The 18,682-nt window shown below is 39.6% G+C and overlaps 1 protein-coding gene across 2 annotated transcripts in view; it reads left to right on the top strand.

Annotated features, from left to right (window-relative positions):
• LOC307152052 (complement C3-like) overlaps positions 1-18,682 on the top strand; it is a 271,787-nt gene that overhangs the window by 125,517 nt on the left and 127,588 nt on the right. The window contains exons 25-26 of one of the 2 annotated variants that reach the window (XM_079860446.1): positions 3,850-3,925; positions 4,070-4,229. The exons of the other annotated variant lie outside the window; for it this stretch is intronic. Of the exons in view, the coding sequence (XP_079716572.1) occupies positions 3,850-3,925; positions 4,070-4,229 (236 nt within the window). The remainder of the gene's footprint in view (positions 1-3,849; positions 3,926-4,069; positions 4,230-18,682) is intronic. 2 annotated transcript variants of the gene reach the window in all.

The following is an 18,682-nucleotide window of genomic DNA, read 5'->3' as shown; positions in this document are numbered from 1 at the left end:
TGTCACATCCATGTGATCGGCCTCTTACAACTAACACACTGCTGAAGTTTCATCAAGATCAGTTAATGTATGCAGAAGTTATAACACACTTCCTGTTTGAATTATTCGCCATAAATTCGTTTCCTTGCCACGGCCAAACCGTTCGAGATATCAAAAATCCGTCCGCAATTTAGCATCCTCAATGTCTTGACTTCATTCCGACCGAGTTTGGAGGCGAATGGATGAATTTCCTAGGAGGAGTACATCAAATTCCACAGCATGCGTTTCCAAACAACCCATAATAGCCGACTTCCTGTTGGTCTGGCGTAAAACTTAGAGCACGAAAGTTGTTCAGCACGATGAGGTCTATATGTGTACCGAGTTTCATATTATTACATGCAAGCGTGTCTGATTTATGGACAAGTGTTCGGATCCCGTTCCAGGGGGCGCTGTCGAGGCCCCCTGCCACGCCCGGGTACCAGCTTCAGCCCGGCCCTGATGGCCGCGGGTTCTGACCTGTGTGCAAAATTTCAAGAGTTTTCGAGCATGTTAAGGGCCCCAAAAGTGCCCGAAAGGTTGACAAAATAATAATAATAATAATAATAATAATAATAATTAAAGCTGCAAGCAGCGATGAAAGGGCCCTCGCACCCGTGCCATCAACACTCGGTGGCTTTAGAAAGGCAGAGCATGGTTGGGAAATGTACATTTAAGGAGGTATATATAGTAAGAGTATGTCAAAGTCAGTTACAAAATGTTTTGTATAATGGTGATAATAGCATGCTTCATGACTCAGCTAAGTGTTGCTAGCATGTTCAGTCTGTTTCTAGCATGCTTAGTACACAATAATTATGTGGTTAGTACTGCATTACTGTGTTAACCATGTCAGTTTCTGTTGCCAGTAGGTGGCGTTATGACTATAACTGAATATGAGCATGGATGTGTGTTCAGGACAGAACTCTTATCAAACATGTGAAGTTTGGTGCAAATTGGACATTGCCTTCTTGAGTAACAACAAAGTCATGTTTCATTGAATTAGCATTCTTTAGAACTTAGCTAAGCATTGTTAGCATGTTTTAACATGTTGCTAGAACGGCATCAACGTGTTAAACATGTCACTTCCTGTTGCCAGTTGGTGGCGCTATTACTATAACTGAACATTCTCATGTAGATGTGTTCAGGCCATGACTCTTATCAAAAGTGTGAAGTTTGGGGCAGATTGGACATTCCATGCCTGAGTTACAGCAAATTCCTATTTAATTGCAATAATAGCATGCTTTAGCACTTGGCTAAGAGTTTGCTAGCATGTTTTAGCATGTTTCTAGTATGTTGTTAGCATGTTTAACACTTGCTGGCACTTTTTTATATGTTATTAGGAGTCCACAACAGTGTTAAACATGTCACTTCCTGTTGCCAGCAGGTGGCGCTATGACTGTAACTGAATATAAGCATGGTCATGTGTTCAGGACAGAACGCTTATCAAAAGTGTGAAGTTTGGGGCAGATTGGACATTCCATGCCTGAGTTACAGCAAATTCATATTTAATTGCAGTAATATCATTCTTTAGCACTTAGCTAAGTGTTTGCTATTATGTTTTAGCATGTCTCTAGTATGTTGGTAGGATGTTTAGCACCTACTGGCATTTTTTTATATGTTATTAGGAGTCAAGAACAGTGTTAAACGTCACTTCCTGTTGCCAGCAGGTGGCGCTATGACTATAACTAAATATGAGCATGGACATGTGTTCAAGAGATAACTCTTATCAAACGTGTGACGTTTGGGGTAGATTGTACATTGCCTTCTTGAGTAACAACAAAGTCCTGTTTCATTGAATTAGCATGCTTTAGCACTTAGCTAAGTATTGCTAGCATGTTTTAATATGTTTCTAGCATGTTTAGAACTCAATGGCATTTTTAACATGTTGCTAGAACGGCATCAACGTGTTAAACATGTCACTTCCTGTTGCCAGTAGGTGGCGCTATTACTATAACTGAATTTGAGCATAGGCATGCGTTCAGGCCATGATTCTTATCAAACATGTGAAGTTTGGGGCAGATTGGACGTTCCATGCCTGAGTTACAGCAAATTCCTATTTAATTGCAGTAATAGCATGCTTTATCACTTAGCTAAGTGTTTGCTAGCATGTTTCTAGTATGTTGCTAACCTGTTTAGCACTTGCTGGCTCTTTTATATATGTTATTAGGAGACCACAACAGTGTTAAACATGTCACTTCCTGTTGACAGCAGGTGGCGCTATTACTATAACTGAATATTCTCATGTAGATGTGTTCAGGCCATGACTCTTATCAAACGTGTGAAGTTTGGGGCAGATTGGACATTCCATGCCTGTGTTACAGCAAATTCCTATTTAATTGCAGCAATAGCATGCTTTAGCACTTAGCTAAGTGTTTGCTAGCATGTTTTAGCATGTTTCTAGTATGTTGTTAGCATGTTTAGCACTTGCTGGCACTTTTTTTTATATGTTTTTATATGTCCACAACAGTGTTTAACATGTCACTTCCTGTTGCCAGCAGGTGGCACTATGACTGTAACTGAATATGAGCATGGTCATGTGTTCAGGACAGAACGTTTATTAAAAGTGTGAAGTTTGGCGCATATTGGACATTGCCTTCTTGAGTAACAACAACATCCTGTTTCATTGAATTAGCATGCTTTAGCACTTAGCTAAGTATTGCTAGCATGTTTTAACATGTTTCTAGCATGTTTAGACCTCAATGGCATTTTTAACATGTTGCTAGAATGGCATCAACGTGTTAAACATGACACTTCCTGTTGCCAGTAGGTGGCGCTATTACTATAACTGAATATTATCATGTAGATGTGTTCAGGACAGAACGCTTATCAAAAGTGTGAAGTTTGGGGCAGATTGGACATTCCATGCCTGAGTTACAGCAAATTCCTATTTAATTGCAATAATAGCATGCTTTAGCACTTAGCTAAGAGTTTGCTAGCATGTTTTAGCATGCTTCTAGTATGTTGTTAGCATGTTTCGCACTTGCTGGCACTTTTTTATATGTTATTAGGAGTCCATAACAGTGTTAAACATGTCACTTCCTGTTGCCAGCAGGTGGCGCTATGACTATAACTGAATATGAGCATGGCCATGTGTTCAGGACAGAACTCTTATCAAACGTGTGAAGTTTGGGGGAGATTGGACATTCCATGCCTGAGTTACAGCAACTTCCTGTTTCATGGCGAAACATCGAAATTTGTAAGGCCGCCGAGGACCCGCCCTTCGACGAAAACTCAAGATCTTCGCAATTTAACGTCGCAAAGGCCTTAAGATTACACTCACCAAATTTGAAGATGATCAGATTAAAACTGTAGGAGGAGTTCGTTAAAGTACGAGGCCTGAAAATGGCAAAAACTGCACAAAAATCTGAGAGGAAGTTCAAAATGGCTGACTTCCTGTTGTGTTTAGGGCTATGCTCCAAGAGACTTTTTTGTAGGTATTAGGTCATTACACGTATGTACCGAATTTCGTGCACGTACGTGGAACGTTGCAGGAGGCGCACTCCGTTGAACTTTTATAGGTGGCGCTATCGAGCCATTTTGCCCCGTCCAATTCTGAAACCTATATCAGATGTAAATTTTCGCCAGTTCTGACGCGTGTGCAAAGTTTCGTGAGTTTTCGCGCATGTTTAGGCCCTCAAAAATGCAATTCAATGCGGAGAAGAATAATAATAATAATAATAAACAGAGCAATTCCAAGAGGGTCCTCACACCATCGGTGCTCGGGCCCTAATAATAATAATCCTACCGAAAACAATAGGGCCTTCGCCCTTTCAGGGCTTGGGCCCTAATAATAAACATATAAATATAATATCTTTATTTATTTTTTGTATTAAGGTTATCAACAGCAGCTGCATTATCGTCAATCAGATGGATCCTACCATGCCTATTCACCCTCGAAGAGCAGCACATGGTATTTTCATTTCAATCAATCAATTTTATTTGTTTTTATTTTCATGCCCACTTTCTCCTGTCATGTTATTATTTAATAACATTTAGATAAATAGTAAAATATTATTACTTGTTATTTATTAGCTCTTGTTTCTGTTTGTTAAAGGCTGACAGCATATGTGGCTAAAGTCTTCGCCATGGCCAGTAACTTAATTGTTATACAGGAAAATGTGCTCTGCAGCGCCCTCAAGTGGCTGGTTCTTCAAAAACAACAACCAGATGGCTCCTTTAGAGAGGATGCACCTGTATTTTCGAGTACGATGGCGGTAAGTTAAATGTGGCTATGACTGACTTTATTTGAAGTCATCTGTGGAGGAGAAATTGCAGTGACCTACAATTAATTTGTAAGATGCAATTAAGTTTTCATAACCCTTGCAGAATCTGCAACATGTTTACCATTTTAAAAAAGAAGGACTATTAAATTTGCATTGCTTTTATTACTGTACTGAATAAGCTATTTCACAGGACATGTTTCCATGGGTCCGTGTACGTTTTGATAGTTTGTTTTCCAATTTGAAATGAAATAAGCAGAAACGAGAAACGGCCCCTTTATTCGTTTTTTCGGTTTTTCAAAAAAAAAAAAAAAACGAAAAAACGAGATTTCGGCTTGATTTTTCGTTTTTTAGTTCACAGGCAAAAAACGAATAAATTACTTCAAAATTCGTTTTCCACATGTGGGTGGCCTGACACGCCCCCTTCCGCCGATTGGTCAAGCAAATCTGAGCATGTGACGTCATCAGTTGTCGCTCAGGTCAGGGTCTGTTCAACAAAATAATAGTCCTCTACTATGACTACAGATTCTTAAACTGTACAGGGCAGGTCCTATTGGGCTTTCTTCTGTGCAACTTTACACGTTTCACAGAAATCTTTACATCAGAAATATTAATTATTAGTCTGCCACCAGCCTGTTTTATTTAGCTGTGTGTGGTGAAGCTGCGCTTGACAGCGCCGAGCGGGAGAGACTCACTGACCAATGTTCAGGCAGCAGTCAGAACTTTTCTTTTAGACGCTCCGTTTTGCCACGGGATGGTGATTGAATACTGTAATGCCAATCGGCTGAGGGTGGGTACCGATGATGGTGAAATACAGTTTTACTGAAACTGTAATCATATCCGCGACCCGTGAGAATGAGACAGATGATTGACAGGACGATAGCGGAGGCAATTAAAGGCGCAATATAACTTATGTTAACAAAAACATAAATAAAAAACTGTTTAATAAAAAACATAAATTAAAAACTGTTTAATATAAGTGACTTTGTCTTTGTTTTATTGTTTTTGTTGTTTTTAGTCAAATAATTGTGAACCACAAACTGAACCTTCGTTTTAAAGGGCAATTTCCAAATATATTTTATTTATTTGTTATAATATGGGTATTTTATAATACAGCATAAATAAAAACAAACACACGTAATATGTATGCCTATGGGCAAAATACCACAGTTTTTTGGTTTTGTTTGTGTGAACTTTTATCCCCAACCATATTTCTTCATGGGCTCCACGCCAGGGGTCACGCTCAGCACCCCTACTTCCCATGGTACTAACTGTAATTAACAGTATGCTGACCTAGTTTTTATGTAAAATCTTTGGTATATAATCTATATGTAATATCTAAAAACACTTTACAGTGTGATGGAAATAAACTTTTCTTAAATTAACACTGCTCAGAGCACATATGGTCCCACTCTACATGGTGTTAAAGTAACACTAAAGCAGTGTTAAAGTTAATGAGATAATTAAGTGATTAATTAAGTGATGATTGAGCATTATTGAAGACACCTGATGATAACAAGCAGAATCACTGAAGAAGAAAATCTCAAATTGTAAGCCACCGTTATGGTGATGGGTGTTTGCTTTAGTTGGGCTCTTGACCCTTACTGTATATTATTAACTTTAGACATTGTTTGTCTGCTGTTATTGATTTATAACAATCAAATGAACAAAGAAAAAGTGTGATCTGATAGTGTTGGTTATGTTTTGACATAATCATGCTGTGATCCGAAAATGAAACTTATTGAGATAGTTTGGTGTAACTTGTTAGCAGCAGCTTTGTGATTCGACAGTATATGATTATCAACATTTTTCTTATAATCCAATATATTTAATAAACATTGTTCTGATCAAAAGACTTTCAAATGATTTTATTTAGAAACACAGACATCAATAATCAGCCTGTAAATCTCAACAATGGTGACAATAATAAAGCATTTTGCAGTGGCTGCCACCAATCACAACTCATTAATGGCTCCCATCATGCATTGCATTATGAATAAATTATGAACTGAATTGTCTATGTAATTTACTTTTCCCAATTGTCACCATTGTTGAGATGCATAGGCTGAATCTTTATGTCTGTGTGTGCCTAAAAGAAAGATTTAAAAAAAAAAAAAAAAAAAAAAAAAAAAAAAACCTTTTAAGAAATCCTTTATATTATATCTAAAATTCTGGATATTTATGCAGAATCACAGTTATGCTGTAATCAACAACATACATCAAAAACATAAAGTTCAAATGATGATTGTCATAACATAACCAACACAATCAGATCACTTTTTTTCTTTGTTCATCTGGCAGTTGTAAGTCAGATACAGCAGCCAAACAAAAATTTAAGTTAAAAATGTAAGGGTCAAGAGCCCAACTAAAGCAAACACCCATCACCATAACATTGGCTTACAATTTGAGATTTTCTTCTTCAGTGATTCTGCTTGTTAACATCAGGTGTCTTCAATAATGCTCAATCATCACTCAATTAATCACTTAATTATCTCATTAACTTTTTTTTTTTTAGGTCAAAACATTTTTTGTCAAATACAGCAAACATCTCCTCACTATCCGCTAGCTGCCTGTCCCCTGAACACACTGTAAAAAAACGCGGTCTCTATAGACACCACAGGCTCCACAAACGGCAACAAAAACAAACTGGGCTCACCCGCACCACAAAACATAATAAACAGAGTTCCAGCCAATCACCGACAAGAAGTGTTGGGAGGGTGGGGTCTGGGGGGTTAGTGCGCGTGCACGTGAAGGGTGTGTGTGGAGGAGAGAGAAGCATGAAGAGGGAAGTTTGAATTATGGCCTACACACGACCAAATAGACGACGTTCCGATGAACAAATTGCAAAGAAGAGGGACAAGGATAAGGGACGCACGAAGTACCGAATTTACATCGGAAAAACCTTTGAAAGGAGGCGAGAACTCCGCCGGCAGAAGGGCTTCCAATCTGACATTCAGTTGCTCTGTTTTTGCAGAACAGGTAAATCCATATTTCTTTCTAAACTGACGTTCATGTTCGCCAAACCAACACAAGGATGTAATTAGCTAGAACTACGCAGTCAGCGTTAACTTTGGTGAATACAACATTTATGTTTCTAGCAGCGATCAATCTCTATTGTAAATGATCAAGCAAATTCACAGTAGGGCGACAATTTGTGTGAATGATTGTTTTCATCCACTGTTTGTTATGAATTTGAATGTTCATTTATAGGCTGTTGACAACTTTGACTAAATTTGTTTACGACGCCGCCGTTGTTTATGCTCACTGGGAAATGCGAAGCTAACGTTATCTTGCTATTATTGCGTCCTTGTATGGGAGCTATAGTTATAACCACAGGTGGCGAAATGATTTTAAGATAATGTTTCTCTTTTTCTGCATTCTGTTCTGCAATATATAAAAGCATTTATCTAACTTGGCGACATTACACATTGAATGAAGTATCAGTAAAACTTAACTTTGTTTGTAGTGACTACTTTGACTTTCCTTTATGCCGGAAGGGAGGGGAGGAGGGAGGAGACGGGATGAGGAGGAGGGAGGGTCTAGCTAGCCTCCGTTTTGTTTGACAACAATTTGAATGTCAACAAGAAGTTACGACTCCCGGCATCGCTTAGAGCACCTTTAACACCGCTTCAGTGTTACTTTAACACCATGTAGAGTGGGACCATATGTGCTCTGAGCAGTGTTAATTTAACACTGGGGAATTTACTGTGTACTCTTCAACTGTGATTGACAGAATCTAAAACAAAAATCCAGAAAATCACATTGTATGATTTTTAAGTAATTAATTTGCATTTTATTGCATGACATAAGTATTTGATACATCAGAAAAGCAGAACTTAATTTTTGGTACAGAAACCTTTGTTTGCAATTACAGAGATCATACGTTTCCTGTAGTTCTTGACCAGGTTTGCACACACTGCAGCAGGGATTCTGGCCCACTCCTCCATACAGAGCTTCTCCAGATCCTTCAGGTTTCGGGGCTGTCGCTGGGCAATACGGACTTTCAGCTCCCTCCAAAGATTTTCTATTGGGTTCAGGTCTGGAGACTGGCTAGGCCACTCCAGGACCTTGAGATGCTTCTTACGGAGCCACTCCTTAGTTGCCCTGGCTGTGTGTTTCAGGTCGTTGTCATCTTCAATGCTCTTACTGAGGGAAGGAGGTTGTTGGCCAAGATCTCGCGATACATGGCCCCATCCATCCTCCCCTCAATACGGTTCAGTCATCCTGTCCCCTTTGCAGAAAAGCATCCCCAAAGAATGATGTTTCCACCTCCATGCTTCACGGTTGGGATGGTGTTCTTGGGGTTGTACTCATCCTTCTTCTTCCTCCAAACAAACACAGAGTGGAGTTTAGACCAAAAAGCTCTATTTTTGTCTCATCAGACCACATGACCTTCTCCCATTCCTCTTCTGGATCATCCAGATGGTCATTAGCAAACTTCAAATGGGCCTGGACATGCGCTGGTTTGAGCAGGGGGACCTTGCGTACGCTGCAGGATTTTAATCCATGACGGCGTAGTGTGTTACTAATGGTTTTCTTTGAGACTGTGGTCCCAGCTCTCTTCAGGTCATTGACCAGGTCCTGCCGTGTAGTTCTGGGCTTATCCCTCACCTTCCTCATGATCATTGATGCCCCACAAGGTGAGATCTTGCATGGTGCCCCAGACCGAGGGAGATTGACCGTCATCTTGAACTTCTTCCATTTTCTAATAATTGCGCCAACAATTGTCTTAGCCATTGTGGAGAGGTTGGAGTCTGTTTGATTGAGTGTGTGGACAGGTCTTTTATACAGGTAACAAGTTCAAACAGGTGCAGTTGATACAGGTAATGAGTGGAGAACAGGAGGGCTTCTTAAAGAAAAACAAACAGGTCTGTGAGAGCCGGAATTCTTACTGGTTGGTAGGTGATCAAACACTTATGTCATGCAATAAAATGCAAATTAATTATTTAAAAATCATACAATGTGATTTTCTGGATTTTTGTTTTAGATTCCGTCTCTCACAGTTGAAGTGTACCTATGATAAAAATTACAGACCTCTACATGCTTTGTAAGTAGGAATACCTGCAAAATCGGCAGTGTATCAAATACTTGTTCTCCCCACTGTATACTCTGAATATGACATTGTTCACTCTAGAATACTGTTGATGTTAAGCTTAATAGCTTAGCTAACATAGATAGCATTTCCTAAGAATGATGACTGGCTGGATTGAGTTAAAGGCAGAGCTAAAATCAACAAAAAGCAGTCTTGCATATGCAACAGGACTTTCAAGGTGCTTCAAAGTTAGGTGCATTATTGTTGATATAGCATCACTTTTTTTTGGATAAGCGAATTGGTATTTATCTAAGTTTTTTTCCACATCTGTGTGGAGATTCTCTATCATAAGCCTCTCTAAAGATTTAAAAACATTGGAAGTAATGGCCAGTGGCTGATAGTCATTATTCTCCTGGGGGCATGCCTTTTTGGGTACACTGTTAACCCTTGCTGTAAAAAAAGGCCAATTTCTGACAATATCATACCATTTTCCATTAAAACAGTAATATACTGTAGAAAACAAAATAGCCTACAGGAATATACTGTAAATTAACAGCGCTCAAAGTCGACACTCAGAGGCTGTTTTCCCAATCACACCCTATACCCTCATTCACTATTCCCTACATTAGTTCACTAATATAGTCCCCTTGACAGAGTGCATGAAAAGAAGTGAGTGATTTGAGACATTTCCCAGCAGGCACCTTGATGTCAAAATGACATCACGAAATTGGTCAAAAATGAAAGTCATATTGACGTCAAAGTGTCGATGTCAATTTGATGTCAAGATTTTGACCTAGAGCTGCTGATGTCATTTTGCCAAACAAAAAATCCAATGTTTGTTTGACGTCAAGCTCCAACTTTGGGCAGTCGTTGAATTTTGGTTGGAATAAACCAAACAAAAAGGTGAAATTCATGGCCGTACACTTATTACCAGCTTCAGTTAAAACTAACCAGATTTACTTTATTTAATTTGCGGTTTAAAGAAATCATATTTTGTATTTTAAAGTGATGGTGGTTAGCGTTTGCTTTAGTTGGGCTCTTGACCCTTGACCTTTTAATATAAAAATTTCTCTGGCTGCTATAATTGAGTGTTTATAAAACACAATTGTTTTAGCAAAAAAAGCCATGTTGTTATTTGCAGCTGTATCATACAAATAAATAGTTAAAAAATCATATATTGTGATTTCTGGATTTTTTTTTTTTTAGATTATGCCTCTCACAGTGCACATGCACCTACGATAACAATTTCAGACCCCTCCATGATTTCTAAGTGGGAGAACTTGCAAAATAGCAGGGTGTTCAAATACTTATTTTCCTCACTATGAGTTCAGTGATTCAGGTCAAATGATTGTGAAATAATGATTATATTAAAACACCATCAGATCACCTTTTCGCTTTGTTCTTTTGGCTGTTATAACTGAAGTACATGAGCCAAACAAAATCTAAAGTTAATGATTTAAGGGTCAACAGCCCAACTAAAGAAAACACTGATCACAATAATGGTAACATACCAATTACGTTTTTTTCTCCTTTAGTGATTCTGCTTGTTAACATCAGGTGTCCTCAATAATGCTCAATCATCACTCAATTAATCACTTAATTATCTCAATAACTTTAACACTGCTTCAGTGTTACTTATAACACTCTGAGTGTGGACTCATATAAACACTGTGAGTGTTAATTTAACACTGGGGATTTTGCTGTGTAGAAAACATGCCGTAATGTACCCTGAGTGTAAACAGCCGCATTCATTGTGAAGCGTGCAGCAAGTGATTTGCAAAGATTAATATAAAGGTTAATAAAACGTTACACTCACTTCTTATTCTGGAGGTGCAACAGGAACACGAATAGTTGGTACCGATCCTTTTTTCAGGAGCAGCTTCTTAGCAAAACCAGCTTTATATTGACCTCGTTTATAAAGCAGTCTGGTGTGTGAAATGATTCGCGCAAACATGAAAGCATTGACGTTGATCGTGGGGAATATTCCCTTTGAAAACAAACTCAGCCACTGCGTCTTCAGCGGTTCGGATTTAGGAACATCAAAATGATGCTGTGTGTGTTCCTTATTACACCCAAAGGACAGAACACCACAATCGCTTAGACGCCATTCTGCGACAGTGCTCCAGCATATCAACAATGACGCGCGGACTATGACAGCTCACTCACGAGCGAGGGCGGGTCTGTGTTGAAACGCTGCTGTCAATCAACAAAGAAGATTTTTTTGAAGATATGTTTGAAGATTGCTGTCAAACATATAAGAAGATAAAAAAAACACTGGATGGATTTTTATCATTTTATGATGGTTGTGTACAGGCACTGCCAACACACATTTCAGTACAATCAACTTGTAAAAGTGCATGTACCATTATATGACCCCTTTAAAAAGTGAGCGATATGTGGGTAGCAGCTGGATAACATTATGATCAGAGTTATTCGGTGGGGGTCTGCCTCTGGCTGTGTAAGCGTCCTTGATATTGCCATAGCATTTATCAAGTATATTGTTGTTTCTAGTGTTACATTTATCATATTGATAAAATCCAGGTTTTATCCTGTATAAGTTTATAAGTTTTATCCAAGCTGCAGTGGTTAAAATCGCCAAGTATCAGCATGGGAGCATCAGGTTTGTTCTGTAGATGGCGATGGACACAGTCTGTGATTGCCTTAGCTGCCATGCTGGCGTTCCCACGACACCAACTGTCCTTAATATACATCCCCCCCCCCCCTCCCCGTGTCTTGCCCGAGTTCGCATCTCTGTCTAACCGTAAGTGGGAGAAACCTTCAATTTGAATAAAGTTGTCTGGCACTTCATTGCTAAACCAGGTTTCTGTAAAAGCCATTAAACCAGACTCACGATATTTGTAGCAGGCTCCAACCTGTTGACACAGTTCATCCAGTTTGTTTTTTAAGGATCGTGGATTGCAGAGAAGCATTGATGGTAGCGGCAGCTTGGAAGCTCTTCAAATGCACTGTCTAAGGTCGCCTCTCCTACTCCGTTTCCTGGCCTTCCTGCCTCGACGGAGGCCCGGCCATGATGTTGACGTAGCTCCCCAGGCACCTCGGGTAGCAGATCAGGCGACGGTAGCACTCCGCTGTCCCGCAGTCCCAGCAGCTCGGTCCGGCTATACATTAGGAGGCCGCTGCCGCTGGTTAACCCGTCAGCGGAGCTCTGAACGACTTGGCCAAACAGGATTAGCCATGCTAGTGGTGCCATTCTCCTCCAATTCACTTTGCACACACGCAGCATACAGTTCACAATACAAATGGTATCATCCAGCAAAGAGTCTGCCAGTACAAAATATAAGAGAGGGACATAACAGATGCCATAACAAACGAACAAACAAAATGCAGCAAGAGCTCTTCTCCCTGTCGCCAGCAGAGCTACGCCAGAGTGCGCACATGTGTGCTAGCGTGCATGTGTGCTGCGCCCAGTGAGCCAAGCCCAGAAATAGCCTCCCCAATCCACCTGCTAATCGTCTGCTTAGAGGCAGAAGAACCCTTCCTATGTGACCCAAAACACACTAATAGCTGGTTCAACTTCCTAGGCAGCTATGCGTTTCTAGTGCTTTGGATCTTTTTTAGGAAAAAAAAAACACCAAATAAGACATGTCAACACAGAACGCTTGCTGAAGAGCAGAAGCTGTTTGTAACTTGTGACGTCATGACGCAACACTAATCGAGATTGGACTAGTTCCACATGTGCTCAGACACAATCACGCTTGAGGTGGTCCCCAAAGTTGTTTTCGGAAGGGAACCCAAACAGCCAGTGATCATCATACATTTTAGTAATTTAAAAAAACAAACTGATTAGATAATTTTGATAATGAAATGTTTGTGTTTTATGGGGAAAATACGGTTGCATACAACCCTACACTGTTAGACCTTACCAGGTTTTTTACAGTAAAATACTGTACTGTTAATTGTAGAGTTCTTTACTGTAATCTACAGTATGTTACTGTAAAAATGCACTTAATTAAAACTTGAGTTAAAACTAATTTCATTTGCAGAAACCGACTGCTTTAAATTGACCAGCTCTCATTTAAATGTATTAACTAAAATGTATAATGCATCATTAACATGAGCAAAGTATTACTGTGAACTTATTTCATTTGAGACCATTAAAAAACTTTTGTACATAAAAAGATTTCCAATGGGCCAGCAACTACACAGTCACCGCCTGTTAAATAAAGCAACATGCAGCAAATCATCAATGTTAGTAGATCTTCTCCTGGACTGAAGCACAGGCTCTACTCTTCAGCACAATGACTCTTCTGACCCAAAAAACATAATTTTACAGTAAAATACTGGCAACAGTGTTGCCAGTATAAACCTGTTTTATAATTTACAGTTTATTACTGTTAAAATACATTTTGTGGGTGTGTCTTTTTATCTTACACTGTTAACCCTTTCAACCCCACAGGAAAATCCACACTACAAAGAGTAAAAGTAACATTGAGACAGTGTTGCAGTGAGATAATTAAGGGAATATGTAAGTGATTGTTGAGCATTAGTGATGAACACCTGCTGTTAACAAGCAGAATCACTGAAGAAAAGAGGAACACACGAACAGAAAATAGAGAAACACAAGACCTACAATTGACTCGATAGTAATATAGTAATCGATTGTCGAGTTCACGCGCGTGATCATAGGTAACTAAACCTATGCGTGTGAACTCGACAATCGATTACTATGGACTTCGACCGAAAACAGGATGTAAATACAGGTATGTGCGCTGGCTGAAATAACATAATTTTTATTAATATCTTTCACATCTACTGCAGCCAGATTCACCCGTGATCACTCTAAAGTAGGGGTGTAACGATTCATCAGCTACATCGATGTATCGATTTATATTCCTACGATCCAACTGGATCGATCTGTGCTCGGCAAGTTGGCCTTCCGGATTACATATATCGATCTAATATCGTTTTAAAAGGTAATAAATCGATTGTATCGATACTAGGAAATAGCGCATTGGATTTAAGCACGTCAGACTTTATATGGATGTTTTTTCTTTGCACTTGTAATGATAAAGGCGTTAAACATGACTCGATTCAGTCTGCCTATCTTTGTCGTCGTCGCCATGCGTGACGCGCCAGCAGCAGCGCAAAGACAACAGTCAAGTGGCGCAAAGTCTCTCACCTCAGAAAAACAGATTTTCCTGTCCTCTCAGCCGCTGTACTGCAGGAGCGCGCACTCTTCAATCGCACGCGCAAATGCGCCGGCGCGCGCAGTATCACTTCACTAAAGCCATACGAGAATGCAACGTCGTAAATTAGTAAGTTAAGAAATAAAAGTAAAATACTAATAAATTACGTTATTGGTACGTCATGTGTGTTGCTATTTATCAGGAGCAGTTTCCACTAAAGCTCCCAAACACTGGCCGTGTTACGAATGTAAGCCTAGCGCCCGCTCACGAGCGCGCACACTTACTAACAAACACGATACCCCCCACGCCGCTCTCGCGCCACGGGTTTTTTATCAGCAAAATGTGCCCCATCCATAGTGAGGGGTTATGAACACGCAGTCTAGAGCCCCCTCTACGAGACGGCTCTACGCGTCTAAATGGTCTGTGTTTAATAAATGGTGCACTGCCAAGGGGCTGAATCCACAAGCATGTGGGGTATCGCAAGTACTCTGTTTCCTTCAAGAGATGCTGGACGCGGGCAGGTCCCCTTCCACGCTCAAGGTTTATGTGTTTATCTGTTAACGCCGCGTGCCTTGAGTTCAGACCTAATGACTCCAAAGTCATTCTCAAACCGAGGCATGGTTATGTCCCAAAGATATTGGGCACTCCCTTCAGAGCGCAGGTAATTTTTCTCTCAGCCCTGCCGACTACTGGCAGCGAGGTCGATGGCAATCTCCTCTGCCCAGTCAGAGCACTGAGAAACTATATCACACGCTCCGCCGCCTTCAGGCGCTCGGAGCAGCTGTTTGTTTCGTTTGGTGGGCGCACCAAGGGTGTCGCCGCCTCGAAACACAGTCTATCCAGATGAATAGTGGACGCTATCGCGGCTGCTTATGCGTCTAAAGACCTGCAGTGCCCTCTGGGCATTAGAGCTCATTCCACCAAAGGCATGGCCTCGTCGTGGGCGTGGTCCAGCGGAATTTCCATTCATGTCATTTGTACGGCGGCGGGCTGGGCCTCCTCCTCGACATTTGCTAGGTTTTACAACCTGGAAGTTCCCGCCTTGCCGGCGAAAGTTTTGTCAGTCTAAGTCATGCGTAGACCAGCCCACTATCTGTGCGCGGGCTACTGTGCTTGATTTAGCTCTGCTGGTTGAGCTGCACTATACAGGGATTGTCAGTTCAGACCGGCGGTGCCGCTCTGAGCTCCCTAATGTGTGCTTGTGTACTACGCTAGCCTTCTTTTGGCCGCCCGGCTCCCACTCAGCGCGTTCCCCGGGCTTTCCCTGGGACTCATTTAGTGGATGCTGGACGCACACAGCGTTGACAAGAGTGTTCCCGCAGCGTAAGATACTTACGCAATACGAGAGAACTTCTCGTAAGAGAACGTAATCGGTTACCTAACGTAACCTCTGTTCTCTCTAGAAGAGGGAACGAGTATTGCGTAACCTGCCGTGCTCGCGCCACGAGCTCACTCGCTTCAGCAACAGAAACCAGCTAAAGCAGCCCTGCTTATATACGCTAAGCCACACCCCCTTTCGTGGGCTGTGACGCATGAAGCGCGCCAAGCGCGCTCATTGGACGTGACGTCACGCCAAGGGCTCAGCGATAGGCTGCTGCAGTTGCCGCAGGGCAGCCAATGGGCGCGCTAGTAAGCTTGCCCTAGGTCTGCATGCTGCTGCACTGCGTTGACAAGATTATGAAAAATTAAAGGATAATTTTTTGGCTTCACATCTCGAGAAAAGATGACTTTCCCGCACCGTAAGCTGCTTACGCTATACTCGTTCCCTCTTCTAGAGAGAACAGAGGTTACGTTAGGTACACTGAAAAAAGTGAAACATCAGTGCAATTCATTCAAAATATATATTTGCATTGGTCCAATGGAAAATTGTGATTTTCAGTTTATACCTTCTGTTTTCACTTTGCCTCAAAGTAAGTGTTACACCCTCTAAAATGCTACTTTGGATTAACTTAAAAAAATTGATGTAATTTGTTACAGCTAATTTTTTTAGTTTTTCTCAAATTGTATTTATGATTTAGTTAAAACCATAAATTTTGATTAATGTCAAACCTAAATTTTATTTTTTTTCCAACTCAACGTTTTACCTTAACCCAAAGTACACAGCAAAAACTCCAGTGTTAAATTAACACTCAAGAGTGTTGAAGTTAATGAGATAATTAAGTGATTAATTGAGTGATGATTGAGCATTATTGAAGACACCTGATGATAACAAGCAGAATCACTGAAGGAGAAAATCACAAATTGTAAGTTACCATTAAGGTAATGGGTGTTTGCTTTAGTTGGACTCTAGACCATTATTTGTTTACTTTAGATTTTGTTTGGCTGTTGTATCTGAGTTATAACTGACAGATGAACAAAGCAAAAAAGTGATCTGATGGTGTTGGTTATATTATGACAATCATCATTTGAACTTGATCACTGAGCTCATTAAGATCATTATTTCTGACATAGGTTTATGTTATTGATTTCAGCATAACTGTGATTCGACATAAATATCCAGAATTTTAGATAATATACAAAGGATTTTTTAAAGTTGTTTTGAAAAAAAAAAAAAAATCTTTCTTCTAGGCACACACAGATTTCAAGATTCAGTCTATGCATCTCAACAATGGTGAGGAGCAGAATATTCAATTAGGAAAAGTAAATTACATAGACAATTCAGATCATAATTTATTCATACCGCAATGCATGATGGGAGCCATTAATGAGTTGTGATTGGTGGTAACCACTGCAACATGCTTTATTATTGTCACCATTGTTGAGATTCACAGGCTGATTATTGATGTCTGTGTTTTAAAATAAATTAATTCGAAAGTCTTTTGATTAGAACAATGTTTATTAAATATTTTGGATTATATGAAAAATTCTGATAATCATAGGCTGAATAATCACAGCGCTGCTGAAATTAACAAGTTAAACCAAACTATCTCAATAAGTTTCGTTTTTCAGATCACAGCATGATTATGTCAAAACATAACCAACACCATCAGATCACACTTTTCTTTGTTAATTTAACTGTTATAAATCAATAACAGCAGACAAACAAAATCTAAAGTAAACATATAATGGCCAAGAGCCCAACTAAAGCAAACACCCATCACCTTAATGGTAACTTACAATTTGTGATTTTCTCCTTCAGTGATTCTACTTGTTAACATCAGGTGTCTTCAATAATGCTCAATCATCACTAAATTAATCACTTAATTATCTCATTAACTTCAACACTCTTGAGTGTTAATCTAACACTGGAGTTTTTGCTGTGTACTTTGGGTAAAGGTAAAACTTAAAATTTTGGTTTGACATAAATCAAAATTTATGGTTTTAACTAAATCATAAATACAATTTGAGAAAATCTAAAAAAATTAGCTGTAACAAATTACATCAATTTTTTTAAGTTAATCCAAAGTATCATTTTTTTCAGTGTAACCAATTACGTTTTATACTATCCTGGAACCCAGCATGCATTGTGACATGAAACTTTTGATTGTCACCATTGTTGAGATTCATGTGCTGATTGTTGATGTCTGTGTGTGCCTGAATCAAGCAGGAGTTACAAAAATTTTTAATGCATTACAAGATTTCAATGTTCTTCAGAATAACTGATTACAGAAATATTGCTAGTTTTCATGTTGTAGATTAGAGATGCGCGGTTGGCGGTTATAGCCGCGGACTCCGCGGATAAACCGCGGATCGGGCGGATGACGTGATGAAAAATAATATTTTAATTAAATTCGGGCGGGTGGCGGGCGGTTGCACCAATCAAATAAAAAATATATGTATACATTGTTAGATATTGTTATCTGACTATACCTACATCCAAAAAAATCGCTTTTGGAATTTTTTGCAAAGCACACTTTGAAATAGTCAAATTTTCATCAGGCAGTCGAGTCTATGCAGACTGTTATTATCAGAGATGGTAACACCGGCAAAGGAGGTACGTGTCGTGACAAACTCAAAAAAGGAGAATTAAAAACAAAGGAAATAGAAGGTTATCCATACATTTTTTTTTTACCAAAACGTTATAAATCCATACATTTTTTCCAAAAATTGATGGTTTGTCTTTTTTAAAAAGTCTTTTGTCATTTATTTTTCGTGTTTGCATTTATGAGGAAAAAACAATGTTACGTGACAGTTCTCCATTACGGACGCGACCACTAAAAGACTTTCAAACTTTCACAGAGACCTCAAACAGAAAGCACAAAGCCCTTCTTTAACGCGAATTTCGTTTGGTATTAATTGTATCTTAATTTTAATCCATGTTTCATTAA

The sequence above is a fragment of the Squalius cephalus genome (genome assembly GCF_949319135.1).
Source record: "Squalius cephalus genome assembly, chromosome: 2".
In the NCBI taxonomy this organism is placed as follows: Eukaryota; Metazoa; Chordata; class Actinopteri; order Cypriniformes; family Leuciscidae; genus Squalius; species Squalius cephalus.
Note: the sequence above shows the minus strand (reverse complement) of the source record. Positions and strands in the feature narration are given on the sequence as shown.